This window comes from Macaca fascicularis, chromosome 15, assembly GCF_037993035.2.
Source record: "Macaca fascicularis isolate 582-1 chromosome 15, T2T-MFA8v1.1".
Classification (NCBI taxonomy): Eukaryota; Metazoa; Chordata; class Mammalia; order Primates; family Cercopithecidae; genus Macaca; species Macaca fascicularis.
In genome coordinates, this window is record NC_088389.1 from 12966329 (window position 1) to 12983060 (window position 16732).

The window sequence follows — 16732 nt, forward strand, 5'->3', positions numbered from 1 at the left end:
CAGGGAGGGCGGGAGGCAGGGAGGGCAGGAGGCAGGGAGGCAGGCAGGCAGGCAGGCAGGCAGGGAGGCGAGGGAGGGAGGAGGTGGCATGGACTGGAGGAAGGACGGAGAGGAGCCCAGGCCCCAGGTCCCCACACACCCCTCCCTTGGGCGTCCTGCACAGCAGCCCCCAGGACACCGCTCATGAAGCGTCACTCAATCCAGAGGAGTGGCTGATGGAGGCCTTTGGGCCCCAGTGGCCATTTCGTGGTGGGAAAAGGAATCTTCCAGCATCCCCGGCAGGGGCGGTCTCCCTCTCTCCCTATTCCTGCATCGTCTGATTTGTTCTGGGTAAGGTCTGAATAGCAGCAGGGAGTCGGGGCCCTTCTGCCTGGGTTCGAATCCCAGCAGTGCCACTCACCAGCTGTGTGACCTGGGCCAGCTCCTTAACCTCCCTGGGCCTCATTTTCCTCCCCTGTAAAATAGGGAGTCATACGCACTCCTTCCCCGGGGCCTTGGGAAGCAGCAGTCAGCACCTGGATAATGTGTGCAGTGGGCCAGCCCTGCCAGAAAAGCTGCCCAGGGATTCTGTAATTAAATCGGACTCACTCTAATTCCACTGGATTCACTCATCTGCACGAAGGGCTGAGAACGGTGCTGGGCCCTCGTGAGTCCCGTCCAGGTGGCGGCTGTTGTCATGATTACCTCCCGCCTGCCCTTTCGTGGATGATGCTGTCTTGGCCCCTCATGTCCGCCCTGTGCTAGCTGAGCTGGGGCCCAGAGAGGGAGAGCGGCTGCCCTGAGACTCAGCAGCAGGAGAGTCAGGGAGGGGGGACACCGGGTGAGACCCCAGGCTCTTGAAGCCCGTGCTCTGGCAGGTCCTTGGGGAGGAACGGAGGAACGTGGGTTGGGCGGTCAGCTTTGCTGTGACTCCTCCCACAGCAGCTGCTCCTGGTTCCTGGACCTGGTGACTGGGACCAAAGCCTTCTTGTCCGGGCGGGATCAGGGAGGATCTGTACAACCTCCAGCCGGCACACACTGACCCCGGGAGGTGTGGAGACAGGGAGAGGCAGGAGGAGGGAGAAGCGGACGGAATACCACTCGCTGCTACCCACTTGTAAATCATTTCATTAAATGCCCTCTTAATCCAAAGTAATCACACCGGCAGTGAAGCACCTTGGGTGTCTGAGCACATGTGTTTATGGTGAGGGAGGCCTGGCATGAGACCCCGGGCATGGGCAGGGCAGAGCTGAGGTGGGGCGGGGACAGCAGGAGGGAGAGAGTGGAATGGGGGCACAGAGCCGGCCTAGAGGGATGAGGGTGCCGCCTCCTGCCTCCCATTCATTAAGTCAGTGCTAGGTGAGCACCATTGTGCCGGGCCCAGCCCAGGCACTGTGGTCAGCAGTGGTCAGGTTGGACACACCACTCTCATGGCGCTTCCGCACTGGCGGGGAAACCGACAAGATAGGCAGCCGGAACCCTGAAAGATAAACACCCACAGGGGCAGAGGAGGTCCTCAACGCCGACGGGAGGTCAGGCAGCCTTCCAGAAATGAACAGAAGGCAACCAAGTGAGGAGGAGTAGGGACAAGCATCCCTGGCAGAGGGAACAGCATGTGCGAAGGCCCAGAGGCCTGGTTTAGAAAATGTGAACACCAGATCCTGTCTGGCTCTGGCTGGCGTCTGGGTAAGGGTGCTGTCACCCCCACCTCCTCCCGCCTCCCGCCAGCTCAGAGCCCCAACGTTTGAAAAGCATCACAGCTCCACTTACAGGGAACAGAGAAAACCAAACATGAAATCTGTCGGTCCTCAGTGACTGGCCCAACACAGGCCGACAGGAAGAAGGAAGTAGCCCAGGGCAGACTGCACGCACTTGGTGGCTGTCCCTTTCTGTCCTCAACTGCATGAGCTCAGCTATCATTTATCATTTCTCCCTGGGGATTCGCTTCCTACGCCCCTCAGCTTCTCCCACCATTTTCTCCCCAACTTCAGGCCTCAAGAGGATCCACGCCCTGACCACACAGACTGCCTACGAGCTGCACGTGGACCTGGAGGACTTTGACAATGGCACGGCCTATGCCCGCTACGGGAGCTTTGGCGTGGGCTTGTTCTCCGTGGACCCTGAGGAAGACGGGTACCCGCTCACCGTGGCTGACTATTCCGGCACTGCAGGTGAGGCTCCAGCTGCGGCAGGGATGGGGAAGGGCGTGGCCTGGGAGGATGGAGGACGGAGGAGGTCCTGCCCTCCAAAATGATCAAGGCTCATGGATTTGGCCCCCTTTGAAAGTAATCAGGTTTTTGAAAAATAACAAATATTGATAAACGACCAACCCCACATCACAATCAGAGGCCTGAAACCAATCTAAAATTTTGTTTTAAGTAATAAATTTTTCAAATTGAAAGAGTGAACAAGACAGAAAAGGGAAAATTTTCTTCCTTACCAAGGATTCCTCAATCCCTGTCTTCATCAGCTGATTCCGTTGCGTCATAGAAAATGAGCTTCTGTGAAGCTACCGTTCGTTTTTTCATAATAATGTTAATTATGCCCTTCGGCCCTCTGGGGTCAGGGTCGAGGCTACTGGCCTCCACCTCCAAGTCCTACTTGGTCCTCACCCCTGCAAGGCAAATCCAGCAGAGCCTGGACTGTTTTCCCGTTTTGCAGATGAAGAGACTGAGCTCAGAGCCGGGAATCAGCAGACCTGGGGTTCGGACCTGCTGGGTCTCTAAAGTGTGGTGGCTGGACCCCCTGGGCTGGGTGTCCCCTCTCAGGCCGAGGAGGGGGAGGCAGGAGAGGGAATGTGGAAAAGCCGGGGGAGGGATAGAGACCGCCTAGACCCAGGGGCAGCCCCAGGCACACCTGAGGAGGGACTGCGTGTGTGTGACCTGCATGGACACACCCGGGTGTGGAGGGGTGGGTGTGGAGGGGCAGGTGTGCGTGCACGCGTGCACACCAGTGTGTGTGTGAGAGCACGTGCGTACGTGTATGCCCTCACGTCCAGGTTCACGTGCAGTGTCTTGGTGTCTGCTCACACATGCAACACCAGTGGGCGTACCCGTGCCCCCCGTGCCCACACCTGTGTGCCCCCCTGCACAGGCGACTCCCTCCTGAAGCACAGCGGCATGAGGTTCACCACCAAGGACCGTGACAGCGACCACTCAGAGAACAATTGCGCTGCCTTCTACCGAGGCGCCTGGTGGTACCGCAACTGCCACACGTCCAACCTCAACGGGCAGTACCTGCGTGGTGCCCACACCTCCTATGCCGACGGCGTGGAGTGGTCCTCCTGGACCGGCTGGCAGTACTCACTCAAGTTCTCCGAGATGAAGATCCGGCCGGTCCGGGAGGACCGCTAGACCGGTGCACCTTGTCCTTGGCCCTGCTGGTCCCCATCGCCCCATCGCTGACCCCACCTCACTCCTTCGTGAATGTTCTCCACCCACCTGTGCCTGGCAGACCCACTCCAGCAGGGAGGGGCTGGGCCATCCCTGACACGAAGCCCCCGGGGCTGGTGAAGTCACACATCACCTTCTCACCGTCCCCACCCGCTCCATTTGGCAGCTAACTGATCTCTTGCCTCTGTTGATGGGGGCTGGCAAACTTGACGACCCCAACTCCTGCCCGCCCCCACTGTGGCTCCCGTGCTGTTTGCCGTCCCCTGGCCAGGATGGTGAAGTTTGCCCCAGGCAACCCTCTGCTCTGCCCACCCAAACACCTGGCATTATGGGGACAGAGAGCAGGGGGCAGACAGCACCTCCGGAGCCCTCTTAGCGGATCGTGTGGAACGTCAGGTCTCTTTGAGGTCAGGACTGAGGCCAGTGTCCTCCAGCCCTTCCAGTGCCAACCCTCACCCCCATTTCCCTAGTGCCCAGATAACCCACATCTTCCCCCAGGGCCTCGGCCTGGCTGTGGGCTGGGTGGCCCCATCCTACCGTGCCCTGAGGCCAGGAAGGGGAGCTGCTGCCTTTGGGGACCCACGCTCTAAGGCTGAGACCAGTTCCCTGGAGGCCACCCACCCTGTGCCCCGGCAGGCCTGGGGTCTCCAGTCCCCTTACCTGCTGTACCCACCTGCTCTCTGTCTCAAATGAGGCCCAACCTATCTCCCACCCACCCATCCCATTTCTCCTGCCTCTGGAAGGTGGGTGGGGCCCTGCACTGTGGGGCTGGGCTGTGCTAATGGGAAGCTGTTGGTTTTCTGGGCTGGGGCCTAGGCAGGGCTGGGATGAGGCTTGTACCACCCCCACCACCAATTTCCCAGGGACTCCAGGGTCCTGAGGCCTCCTGGGAGGGCCATGGGGGCGGCGACCCCCTCCCTGAGGCCGCTGTCTCCATGGGGAGGCCAACTCCTGCCAGCGACTGTGGCCATCTGGACCCGGGCCAGGCCCAGCGAGTGGTCAAGGGGCAGGGACCACGTCACTGGGCAAATGGGGTCGAGGGGACTGGGGCACCAGACGAGGCACCACCTGGACACTTTCTTGTTGAATCTTCCCAACACCCAGCACGCCGTCATCCCCGCTCCTTGTGTGCGCACACACAGAGGTGAGACCCGCAGGCTCTCAAGACCAGCAGCTGCAAGGGCAGGGCTGGAGCCGGGTCCTCGGCTTTCTGCTCAGCAGCCCTGGACCCACGTGCATTATTGTGTCAGGCCCAGATGCAGGGCGGTTTTTCCAAGGCACCCCGATGCGGGGCCTCTGAGAGGTCTGGAGTCAGCCTGGGGGAGCTGCCCAGCAGCCCCTCCTCAGGCAGGAGGGGAGGTGGCTTCCTCCAAAGGACACCCGATGGCAGGTGCCTGGGTAGTGTGGGGTTCCGTTCTCCCTTCCCCTCCCACGAAAGTTTGTGCTTAAAAAACAATCAATTTGACTCGGCACCACTAGGGGGGCGGTGGGAGAGGCCGTGAGACCTGGCGTCTGTTCCAGCGCCACCAGGTCACCCACATGCGAAGATGTCTGCAGCGCTTCCCTCTGCCGTGGCCCTGGGCTGCCCTGCCTGCTGGACAGGACCTGGTCCCTGCCCTCTCAGTCCTCAGCTGGACGCAGATACAGCCAAGAATCAGGTGGTGGCAGCCCAGTGTGGCTGGGCTGGTGGATGGAGCAGCCCAGGTGCGGGGCCACGAGGGGCAAGATGTGGGTAAAATGACCACATGAGATTCAAAGGGAAATCTCCCCTCAGCTCCTCTTCCCACCCTCTAGAAGCCAACGGAGCCCACCCAGACCACCTGGGTTCCCAGGGCACGCTGTCACATTGCAGAGGCCGGGTGGAACTCAAGTTCTCATCCCAGGAGCCCCCACCGACAGGCCCCAGGCGGGAGCTACCAGCCTCCTCATGCCAGCGGCTGCTTAGAAAGTGCCAAGCGCTTTCTGATGTGTCATCAAACAAACTCCTGGTGAGTGTGAAGTTAATGGACTCACAGATGTGCGGGTACAGCAGGAGGCACCGGGGCCCTCGTGCCAGGGCTTGGCTATGGAACAGATGCATCATGGCTGGAGCCTGGCAAGGGGCTGGGGGCAAGTGGAGGGGGCCTTTGGGAGCCTGTGGACCAGGTCCAGGCAGCATCTGTCCTCAGCGGCCGGCTGCACTGGAGATGCTGTCCCTTCCAGAGCCCTGTTACTGCCCTAGAGCACCAGCCCCCGTCCCAGACCAGGAGAGGGCACACGGCCCCACCAAGCACCAGCTGAATGGGCACAGAGCTTGACATGGTGGGGAGGGCCCAAGCCAGTGCACTGGCCCCACCCTCCCCAGGGGCACCTTCAAAGACTGGCACTGGGAAAAAACGGTCCCTGCGCACCTGCTCTGGGCCACAGCCTCTCACCCTAGCCCTGCAGAGCCTACAGTCTGATACCAGTGCAAATGGCTGTCATCTGAGACTGGAGGATGGGGATGCTAGGAGAGCCCTGGGTGAGGGACAGCTGGAGACCTGTGGGTTGACTGACCAGGCCAAGGGCTGGCGTGTGCACAGGGTTGGCTGGGATCCATGGGCCCCAAACCCTGTCCCTTGGGGCCCAATTTGAGGGCGGGTGCTTGTGGCCCTCCATCCCACAATGCCGCCTGACTGAGCCGCCTCCTGCTTCTTCATTTGAGGGGAGTAAGCTGAGTGGGAGGGGTCTCTGCATCGCCACACTGGGACTTGGAGGCGGTGCACCTGCGCCGTTGCCTCTCCAGTGCACAGGCAAGTTCTGTGGATCAGCAATGGCCTTCCTCCATTCCCCTCAACTTTGCACACATCTCAGAGTTACACCAAAGGCCACCCAGCTGACTGCCTGAGCACCAGGGTCCAGAGGATGGAAGGACCCTTGGTTTCCATGCTGGTGGCCTCAGCACATTCAGCCGGAGATAGGAACAGAGCTACGAGCCGTTCTCAAACGGCTTTCCCCTGCCACTGCATGTAAATCGGTTTTATAATGTTTGTCTTTGGCAGAAAAGCTGTACCACCAGCGCCCCTCTCTTCCTGGTCCCCCTTACCCTTCCTGCCACCTATCCTCATCCACACAGGCCTCTGGCTGGCTTGGCTGGGGGCAGAGCCCTGGAAGCTGGGAGCCAGGGTCTCTGGAGGCCCTGTCACCCAGGGGCGGGTCTGACCAGGCAGAGATTTGGAGGATTGTTGAACCATCTCAAACCATGAGGACGCTGACTCCAGAGAGGGGAAGGAAGAGGGGGAGGTACCGTTTGTGTGAGATGGGGGGACAGGGGACATGAAGAAGGCCAGTGGCAGACCCCTGTCCTGTGACTTCAGGAGCAATGCACCAGCAGGAGGACCCAGCAGAGGACACACAGAACCCGCAACAAGGAGACAGGACACTAAGCTTTGACCTCAGCAGACTGGGCTTCCCCAGGGCCTCCATTTCTTCATCTGCTTTCAGAGAAAAGGGTGTCCCCAAACTGTGTGGCCCAAGCAGCCGGCAGGACTTGGCAAACCCAGAGGGCTGAGGTCAGGCCTCAGTGCGATTTGTGGGGAATGTGGGGGAGCTCTGGCCCAAGGCTGGCCATGTTGGCCCCCTATGCGCTGGCAGGTGTGTGTCTCGGGCCACACAGCGCTGGACAGGGCTGCAGAGGGAGCTCAGAGGGCCAGCACAGTGACTGGTGGAAGAAGCCTGGTACGGGAGCGTCGCTAGGAGAGGCTGTGGGTGCTTGGTGTCTGTGCGTTCTGTCTTTAATAAAGTCTCGTGGTGACCCGGCTCCGGTCTCCGCCTCCAGCCCAACTCCACGCCTCATGTCAGAGCTTGAGTGGATCAGATACCCACATGTTCCAGGACTGCCTCTTGCTCTGTCTCCCCTGAACTCCCCCCATCATTATTTTTAGAGACGATCTTGTTCTGTCACCCAGGCTGGAGAGCAGTGGCACAATCACGGCAAACTCCTGGGCTCAAGCGGTCCACCCACCTCAGCCTCCTGAGTAGGTGAGACTGACTACAGGTGCGCACTACCACACCCAGCAATTTTTTTTTCTACTTTTTGTAGAGACGGGCTCTTGCTATGTTGCCCAGGCTGGTTTTGAACTCCTGGGTTCAAGCCACCCTCCCGCCTCGGCCTCCCAAACTGCTGGGATTGCAGGCATGAGCCACCGCACCCAGCCACCATTTTTATTAGAGCAGCCAAAAGGCATTTCCCAGATAGCTTTGGACCCACCAGGGCTGCTCAAGACCCTCTGACTGGGCCAGTTCTGGGCTTTGCAAAGACAGCCTGGGCCTGGTCAGGCGGACGCAGGGCCTGCCTCCTGCACAAGCTGTGCCCAGTGGGGTTGGTCCTCCTGGGGCCTGGGCTCTGGAGGATGAGCCCGGGGCCTGGTCCATCGGTGCATTCCTCCCAGGTCCCCGGGGTGATAAACTATCCCGTGGGTCCCTCCTGTGGCTGGGCCTAGAGTTCCAAGGAACTGAGACACTTTATTAAGAACGAACAGTCCCCAGTGGCTATTTATTCATAAAACCAATTTGAGGCTTACGGATAAAACAATCCCCGGAGTTTATTTAATAAAATCCAATATTTATTGAGTGCCTGTGTTGGAGGTACTGCATGGGGCCAGTAGAAAGAGCAGCAGTGGTGATGCCCTGTGCTCGGCCTCCGTCCGACACCTGTCGGGGGCAGGCAGCCTGGGAGTCTCACACCCCCCTGTGCAGCTAGAGGTTTCCAAGTTGGGGTTCACAGAACACGAATCCCTCTCTTCCCTCCACCACGGACTCTCACTCAGCCAGCATAGCGCCCGCTGCTCTGACAGCTTGAGGGGGCAGAGGTGGGGTGCCAGAGGAGGGAGGGCAGAGGTAGGGGGGCAGAGGTGGGAGGTCAGAGTGGGGGGTAGAGGTGGGGGCAGAGGAGGGAGGGGCAGAGGTGGGAGGGGCAGAGGTGGGGCAGAGGTGGGAGGGGCAGAGGTGGGAGGGGCAGAGGTGGGAAGGGCAGAGGTAGGGGGGCAGAGGTGGGAGGTCAGAGTGGGGGGCAGAGGAGGGAGGGGCAGAGGTGGGGGGACAGAGGTGGGTGGGTAGAAGAGTGAGGGACAGAGGTGAGGGGGCAGAGGTGGGAGGGGAAGAGGTGGGAGGGGCAGAGGTGGGAGGGGCAGAGGTGGAGACTCTGGGGATGCGACTCCTGAGCCAGGCCGCAGAAGTCACAGATCATGGCCACCTGCCTCCCACAGGCCACACGAACCCCAGGTGCAGGTGTGCCCAACTCAACTCCTTTCCCGCAACCACCAGACCAGCCTGAGGCAGCTCCTGGAAAGGTTCAAGGACTCAGTCACAGAGGTCCTCAGACAAGGATCCATGCATTTAGGCAAGAAATGGTGCCCAGCAGCGTGGGAAGCGGCTCCCCAGGGCAGGAGGGGTTCAGCCAGCAGAAATGGAGCGGCAGTTGCCAACAGCACTGGGGACCCGGGCTTACTTGGGGGCCACCACCCTGTGCCCTCCCCAGCAGCAGTGAACACCGCCTGAGAGGGCACCATGCCACCCCGACAACCCCACCCCACCACACAGGCACTGCGGTCATCCCCAGCCAGGCGGGGAATCGGAAGCTCAGTGAGGTGGAGGTTGGCTGTGGCTGAGTCTGGTGTGGAACCCAGTTCGGGAGTGACATGTGGCTAAAGGGGGCTGGAAGGGAGGGGTCGGTGAGCCGAGCCAGGGCCTGAGCTTAGCACAACCAGGCACTGTCACCCCAGTCCCAGCCTCCTCACTTTTGAGAATCCTGGGCAGGCGCTGCTGGTCAGCTTGGCCGTGCGGGGACCTGGCCTGGATCTGTGTCTGGACAGTTTCCCAGGGAACCCCACAGGCTTTGGGGGTGGCCCACTGACTCCACCCCCAGAGCGGCTTCCTCTACCACCAGCCCCACCACCCTGGCACCTCGCCTCCCTGCATTACCCGACAGCATGAAAAGCCTCCAGCACTGGAAGCCGCCCCGATGGGTACTGCCACTCTTGGACTGCTCTAGCCCCGGCCACCCTGTGCTCCCAGGCAGCCCCAAACCTGCCCACCTGGGCTGTGGTGGCAGAAACAGTGGCACAGTTGTCATCCCCCAGCTGCTCAAGAGGTGGGGGAACCCAGATGCTTCCAGGGGCCCAGGAAGGGCATCTGAAAGCAATTTTTCCGTCCGGGAGTTCCAGGGGTGGAGGGGACCAGGCAAGCCCTTGGAGTCGGCAGGTTTGATGCCAAATCCAACACCTGACTGGGCTCCAGGCACCCCGGTCTGATGGGGGCAGGCAGGGACCTGAGGCTGGGGAACATGTGGGCCATGTGGGGACCCTCATCCTCACCCCCGGCATTGCTCCCACCCCAGACCCGCCCCTCAAACGCTCCCACCCCAGACCCGCCCCTCACATGCAGGACGTTCTGTGGCCACCACTCAGAGCCACAGACCTCAGTCCTGAAAGAGGACTCTGGGCCCTGGTGGTTTCAAAGCATAACCTTTTCTGGGAGCCCAGCATGTCACACGCAGGAAAGTGGGGCTTGGCCTGGGGGCAGAGGGGCGCGTGCGAGGTAGAGTGGTGCGTGTGGGGTACAGGGGTGCCTGCGGGGCAGGGGGTGTCTGCAGGGTAGAGGGGTACCTGTGGGGCAGAGGGGTGCCTGTGTGGGGCAGAGGGGTGGCCTTTGGGACAGAGGGGTGCCTGTAGGACAGAGGGGTGCCTGTGTGGGGCAGAGGGGTGGCCTTTGGGACAGAGGGGTGCCTGTAGGGCAGAGGGGTGGCCTGTAGGGGAGAGGGATGCCTGTGGGACAGAGGGATGCCTGCAGGGTTAGACCCCATGTTACCTTCCCCAACTTCCATGGCCATTCCTGAGGAATTCTGCAAAACACAGCTTGGGAACCCGAACCTCATTTTACACCACAGGGCACTGAGGCACCCAGAGGGCAGGCATCCGGTTCAGACTCACAGCATGGTAGGGACCCACCCTGGGAGGCACCCCATGGATAACCGGCACTCGCTGTCTGAATCAACCAGCACTAACCAGGGAGACAGAAGGACACCACACCCCGTCTCACGAGCACACACATACACACACACACGTGTGCACATACTCACGTGGGTGCATACACACACACACACACACAGGACAGGGGCACCTCAGGCCATCGGAGGCAGCCCCGGCCTGGGGGATGGAAGCCGGTTCTGGCCAGCACAGCTCAGTCACCAGCTTCAATCCACAGACTCTCCGCTCGAACCTGGGCGCTCAGCCCTGAAGTGGGGGTTGAGATTCCAACGCCTTCCTCAGGTCACTGGGGAAGTGTCCACAGGCTCTCTATTCCCATGACTTCTGACCCCCCAGCACCCCAGATGCAGGGGTAGGTCAGCTGGGTGAGGGCCCCTGGACTGGGGGAGGTCCTGTGTGCTGTTTCCAACAGTGGTGGGGTGGGGCCGCCTCATCACCCACCTGCCTGCTTTCAGTGGAGGCAGAATCTCTGCCGGGCAAGGAGCAGAGGCTGGGTCCTCCCGCTGGCCTCCCAGAGGTGACCCTCAGCGACAGTCGGGGCTGCCCAGGGCATGGGGCAGGAGGGGCTGGGGGCCACAGGCAAATGCTCCACTGCTGTCCGGGGCATCTGCGGTGCCCCCTTGGTTGGTTCCTGGAGAACATGCCGCCGAGGGCTCCACCTGCCGGGGAGGTGCACCTGGCTTAGCCACACAGTCCTGTGCCTCTGAAACACGGGCCTCATGGGTTTCTGTGACTTTCCTGCCCATGGGAGCCATCCTGCTAGCTGGGCAGGTGTGTTGGGGGTAGATGTCCACCCACCCCATGTCCTCTCCGGAGAGTGAGGGGCCGACCCAACAAAGACAGGACCCTTAGGGTGATGAAGGGTGGGCTTGGAACCCCCACCAAGGGACTCAAGGGTCTGTGCCCGCAATTTGCAGTTAATGATGCTGTCTGCTCTCCTCCAAAGGGCAGCCCGCCTGCCCTCTCATCAGACCACATCCTGTGTTAGGTTTTTTTTAAATCAATGCAGTCAGCACTGCCCCCTTCACCACCGGCGTCCCCAATGGAATCCCAGGGTCAGGAATGCGCAGCAGGCAGTCGGCACAGCGGCAAGCACACTGCGGGCCATATAAAGCGGGGAGAGCCTAGGGCCCATGCCTCCTGGACGAGGACCCAGAGCAGCTCTGCCCAGCCCAGCCCCGGAGCCCAAGAATCCACCAGCCAGCCCTCCTGGGAGCAGTCCCAGCCACACGGTGAGCACAGATGCCCTGTCCCCAGCAGGAACTGCAGCTCAGGCCCTGCCCGGGCAGGAGCCAGGCACGGGCAGTCAGAGGGCCCACAGACGCACAGGGAGGGAGGACCCGGAGAGGGGACACCAGTGCCTCACATGCCAACAGCCCGGAGAAGCACAGACTGGTCACGGCTGCCCTGCCAGGGCTGCGACCCAGCCTCACCCCTGTGCTTTCCCTGCTGCTTCCTGGCTGTGGGGCCTGAAGCCCTGACTTGCGCTGGGGCCCCCTTTCCAGTGATGAACACCCCCAGTTTCTACCAGATTCTCAAAGGGGTGCATGAAGGGGTCCAGGGCCTGCTCTGTGTCAGGGTGTCTCCTTTCTAGACACCCAGCGGCTACTCCCAGGTGGATTCATCCACCAGGATGGAACGGTCCCCGGTCCACATCACAGTCAGCAGAGTGCTTCCTAGGAGGAGGGAATGGGGCTGGGCCCCTGCGGAAAACCACCTTGTGGAAGCCCCACTCTGCCCTGATGGGAAGGTTTTCCTGGTGGTATGTGAGGGAGGTCGCTCCATCCCTGGGGGACGAGAGAAGCTTCGAACTGGATTCGGGTAGAAATTGGGGTTGCGTTTATTATTTTTTTAAAAGCTTCCTGGCTGAGCTCGCTTCTTTGAAATGTGTTCAAGGGAGCCATTTCTGGAAAGGGCTCTGGGACTCCTGTACTGTCTTCTCCAGGGCCGGTGCTCTCTATTCTAGCCTCAGTTTGACTCAGCAGAGGACAAGCCAGCTCCAGCTCCCCTGCAGTCACTGTCAAAAAGGCTCCTTTGCCAGACAAGGGAGCAAGTGCTTCCAGGGCAGGTTCATTCCAGGAGGATGGGTTTCAGATACTCCGAGTGCCATGTGGAGTACAGAGTAGGGACTTAGGGCACGCCTTCCTGAGTCAAGCCCAGTTAGATCTGGGACTGAACTCCAGCTCTGGCACTGGTAAGGCCATGCGATCTGGGGCAAGTCACCTCATCTGTTTGAGCCTGACGCCACGCCTGCGAAACAGGAGGGTTGGGAGGACCTAGCAGATACGTATGCTTCTTGAAGAAGCCGTCCGGCCATTACAATTGTGAATTCAGAGCCTCCACTTTCTAGCTGTGTGGCCTGGGCACAATCTCAGTTTTTCTGAGTTTTGTTGCCTGAAAAAGTGGGACTGGCAGGACCTACCTAGCAGGATGACTAAGAAGATGAAGTACAATCACATGAGAGCTCTTAGCTCGGAGCCTGGCAGACCTATGGTGCCCAGGCCCCAGCGGCGTCTGCACGCTCCTTCCCAGGTGGGTGTCCGAATTAGGCCAGGACCATCAAATCTGTTTCTGGCTTTCAGGAGCAACTCGTTCCCACGTGAAAGAGACATTAGCAGGATGTCCCAGCTAAACGGCAGAGCTAGACCTATTTAGTATTAAGTTGAAAACTAAGGGAGATTGATGCTTTTAACTTTCCACCCCACAGTTCTGCAATGATACGGCTATTTTATAATAAGAGAAAAATGAGCATAAATTTGCTGACTCTCCCGGGGCCGCCTGGGCACTGCTCTGACATCCAGCAGTGGATTTACAGCGCTAAGCTGCCCAGGCAGGCAGATCGTGGGGACTGCAGGAAAAGAACCGGCCTAATTGGTACAGTCACCTCCAGATCCTAATACAACAGTGGCCTAGTCCCAGCATTGCTCAGAAGCCGGGCTCAGCTGAGCCCTCTGCTCACACCTATGCTGGCGGCCTGTCCCGGGGAAACATTGTGGTGAGTTGCACTTGGCCACACGTGCAGCTTGTAACTCTGCCTCTCTCTCCTCTGGGTCAGATGGTAAGGTCCTACCCCCTGGTCTGCCTCCTCCTCCTGCCGCTGGGCACCTGCTTTCCTCTACTGGACAGAAGAGAGCCCACAGACGCCATGGGTGGCACTGGAGCCAGAGAAAGCTGGGCCGACCTGGCCGAGGGGCCCCGACCCCACTCTGTGTGGGGCTCCTCTCGGTGGCCGAGAGCTTCACAGCCACAGGCCCTGCTTGTCATAACCAGGGAGCTGCAGACATCGGGCAGAGAGCATGCCGGCTGCAGGTTCCGCTTCGGGAGGCAGGATGAAGGCAGTGAGGCCGACGACTTCCTCCCTGCCGGAGGGGTGAAGGCCAGCGGCCCGTTAGGGAACCTGGCTGAGGAGCTCAATGGCTACAGCAGGAAGAAAGGCGGCTTCAGCTTCCGCTTCGGTCGTCGGTGAAGGGCCAGGATGCCTTGGAAGGGTTTGCTGTTTGGACTCACCCCCATTGTCTTCACTCCTGCCTTCTCCCCCAGTCTCAAAGACCACGACACCCAGGTGGTGTAGGCATGGTTACGATGAACGATCCATGGAAGGACAGGTTAGGAGGGTGCTTGCTTTTGATTTCCAACTTTGCTGAAGCGAAAAACTAGGCAGTGTCAAAAAGGAGGCTGTCTTGGCGCCTCGGTCGTCCCAGCCTCTCTCTTCCCCTGGGGCTCTGACTCGGAGCAGCCCCCTGGCCCCAGGGGCACGGAGCTGAGGCTGTGGCTGGGCCATGAATGGGAATAGCAGAGCCAGGCAGCGGGCTGAGGGCTTACAGTTGGGTAATCAAAGTTGTGACAGTCTATAGGGACAACTGCAGCTGACATCAGAGTGCAAATAAGTACATTCCACTGGGTACAGAGGATGGTTCTGAAAGTTAAAAACGGAAAAAAAAGAATCCGATCCCCTTCTCCATCCCTTTAGCACCAGATCCCCCTGGCAAGAAGCCCCTGCTGTGGTGAGCCTTCCCCTCTGACGGCCGCCCTTCTCCGCAGCCCAGTGTTAGCCCGGCCAGGAGTCTCCTGGGAGATGCATTGGGAAGGAATACGTTTTTGCTACAGCAAGGTTGCATTTCATTTGTTCAAAATCAGAATATGTCGTGTGTATCTTTTCAAATAAAAGGTGTGACAACTGCAAAACCATACTGGAATGCTGGCCGCCCCCACAGTCTGGGTTCTGGGTGCCTTGCCTTTGGGGAGATGGAGCTCCTGTTGCCTGGACCCAAACACCCCTCCCCTAGATCCCTGTAACTGGCAGTTGGTCAAAGGTGCAGAGGAACACAATACATGTGCTTTTCACTTCCACCCGGCTGCTCCTTCCCAGGTTTCCTAAGAGCGAGGAGCATTCGGAAAACAATTTCTCTGCGCCGGGGAGAGCCCACGCTCAGCCGGGAGTGGCTGCAGGCCTGAGGCCAGGCAGAGCATCCGTTTCAAATGCGCCTTTGGTGTCTCCTGCATCCCATCCCGTGTCAGAGGCAGCCGTCGGATGCTGCTCACTCCCGGGCTGGCTTCCGCTGCTGAGATGAGAACTTACATTGATGTTACTATGGCAACCCCTCCCCTCCTCCTTTTGAGCTGCAGCTTGCCCCTGTTCACAATTGAATAATTTCCCATTGAGCTGTCACAATTAATTGGTGGATTTTTATTAGCCTTTTAGAACCACACTGGGCTGGGCCCAGCTTGGCACCTTGGAGTATTTCACAGTGTTTTCCATGCTATTAGTGACTTATACTCCTCAGTAGCAGCTCTCAATCCTTGGCAGCCAGAAAGCCACTTCATTAAGGGGTGACAGATCTGAGCCACAAAGAACCAACCTGACTGGGGAGCGGAATGGGTGCTGAGATGGGAGAGAACACTGGAGTCAGAACATCACCTGGTATGAAAGCTGCCGCCTTCTCCGGGAGCTCCTCACCGCTTCCCCACCGCTTCCCACACAGACACTGAGGACCCCTAGGCTTGGTGCATGTGCCCTGAGTCTTAGGGCTGCTGTGATGGGGACAAGACAATGATTCCTGAGGCTGGTGGGGTGGGGGTGTGGGGCACATTGTTCTCTTGGGCTCTGCCATTGTCCGATGACACAGTGGTTCAGGATGCCTCCTGCAAAGGGATGTTGTCACCGCTTGCTGACATGACACTGATGGGGACGGACACATCCCCGGGGTCCTTGCTCTAAGGATGGCCCTGGCACAGGGTGAACAGGTTTGCTCACCGTAGGTGTGCTCATGCACCCCATTCTGCTTGACTCAAGGGAGGGGGAGGCAGTAAGCTAGATCAATCCCTTCCTTGGCTCATTCACGCAAAGCAGCCAGAGAATGTGCTCACCAGAGACCGGGTGAAACACAGCAGACTGAGGGCAGAGGGACACCCTGAAGCAAGGTCCCCGGGCCACCCGTCACTTGCCAGCTTCTGTACCCTGAGCAAGGAGTCACCCACGGCCAGTACTTTGGAGAACACCGAGGCTGAACCACCCTGCACATTCCACAGGCTCTTTGGGGATGCACTGGCTGGCTGTTAATTTAGCAGGATTAGATTAACCTTGATGGAGAAACCTGAGATAAAGAACACGGGGGTGGGGGATGCCTTCAAAGCAGTGGATATGCTGTCATTATGCTTTTATCATTTTAAAAAACCCAACAAAGCTATTCTTTCCAGTTTGCTTGTACACTTGAGCTCAATAGCCCTGAAAATCCGAACAATCAAGCTGCTAAGGGCACTGCTGTCAAATCAACTCCCGCTGGGCTTGGCTAAGCTTCCTCTTTAACCCCGTGCCCCACTGCCAAGCCCACCGTGTCTGTCAAGGTCTTTGGGCCTCTCATGCCACCCCAGTGCCCCCTCAGCCCTCGCTCTCTCCTCCACAGGTAAGATCACCCCTCTCCAGGACGGTGAAGGTGATACTCTAGAAAACATGTATTCTGGAAGCAGAGAGGTGAAGCTCCCCTGGGCGGTGCTGGCTCACTCCACCTGGCCTGGCAGTTCCAACTCCTTCAGCCCAGAGCACCTGCGAGCTGCCTGCATCTGCTCGTTCCATTTATCCAAGACACAAGGCGGTCTTCATCTTGGTGTGTAGATCTAAAGGTATTTAGCTATCAAGATGAATGGAAAATAATTGTCTTTTCCTGTATGTTCGAAATATTAATAAAAATATTTAAGAAAAAAACCCCAAACAAAACAGGCTCCTGGGGGCGGCCAGCCAGACAGCTGCTGTAGTCATCAAGAGGGAAACCACCTCGTCCTAACTTTGCCCAGTGCCAAAGACGCTGCTTGACACATTTCACTGAAGAGCCTGACACGGTACTTTCCAGATTCTGTGCG

At 59.2% G+C, this 16732-nt stretch overlaps 2 protein-coding genes across 6 annotated transcripts in view; both read left to right on the forward strand.

Moving 5' to 3' along the window:
- The window catches only part of FIBCD1 (fibrinogen C domain containing 1), a 41387-nt gene extending 34238 nt beyond the window's left edge, over positions 1–7149 (forward strand). For all 5 annotated transcript variants that reach the window (XM_045373947.3, XM_074016245.1, XM_074016246.1 and 2 more), the window contains 2 exons: positions 1971–2150; positions 3073–7149. In XM_045373947.3, coding sequence (XP_045229882.1) covers positions 1971–2150; positions 3073–3332 — 440 coding nt within the window. In that variant the 3' untranslated portion in view covers positions 3333–7149. The remainder of the gene's footprint in view (positions 1–1970; positions 2151–3072) is intronic.
- A 5047-nt stretch (positions 7150–12196) lies between these two features.
- On the forward strand, positions 12197–15452 carry QRFP (pyroglutamylated RFamide peptide). The gene has a single exon (XM_045373945.3). It carries the CDS (start codon positions 13431–13433, stop codon positions 13839–13841), a length of 411 nt encoding a protein of 136 aa, XP_045229880.2. The 5' UTR covers positions 12197–13430; the 3' UTR covers positions 13842–15452.
- Positions 15453–16732: the final 1280 nt, after the last annotated feature.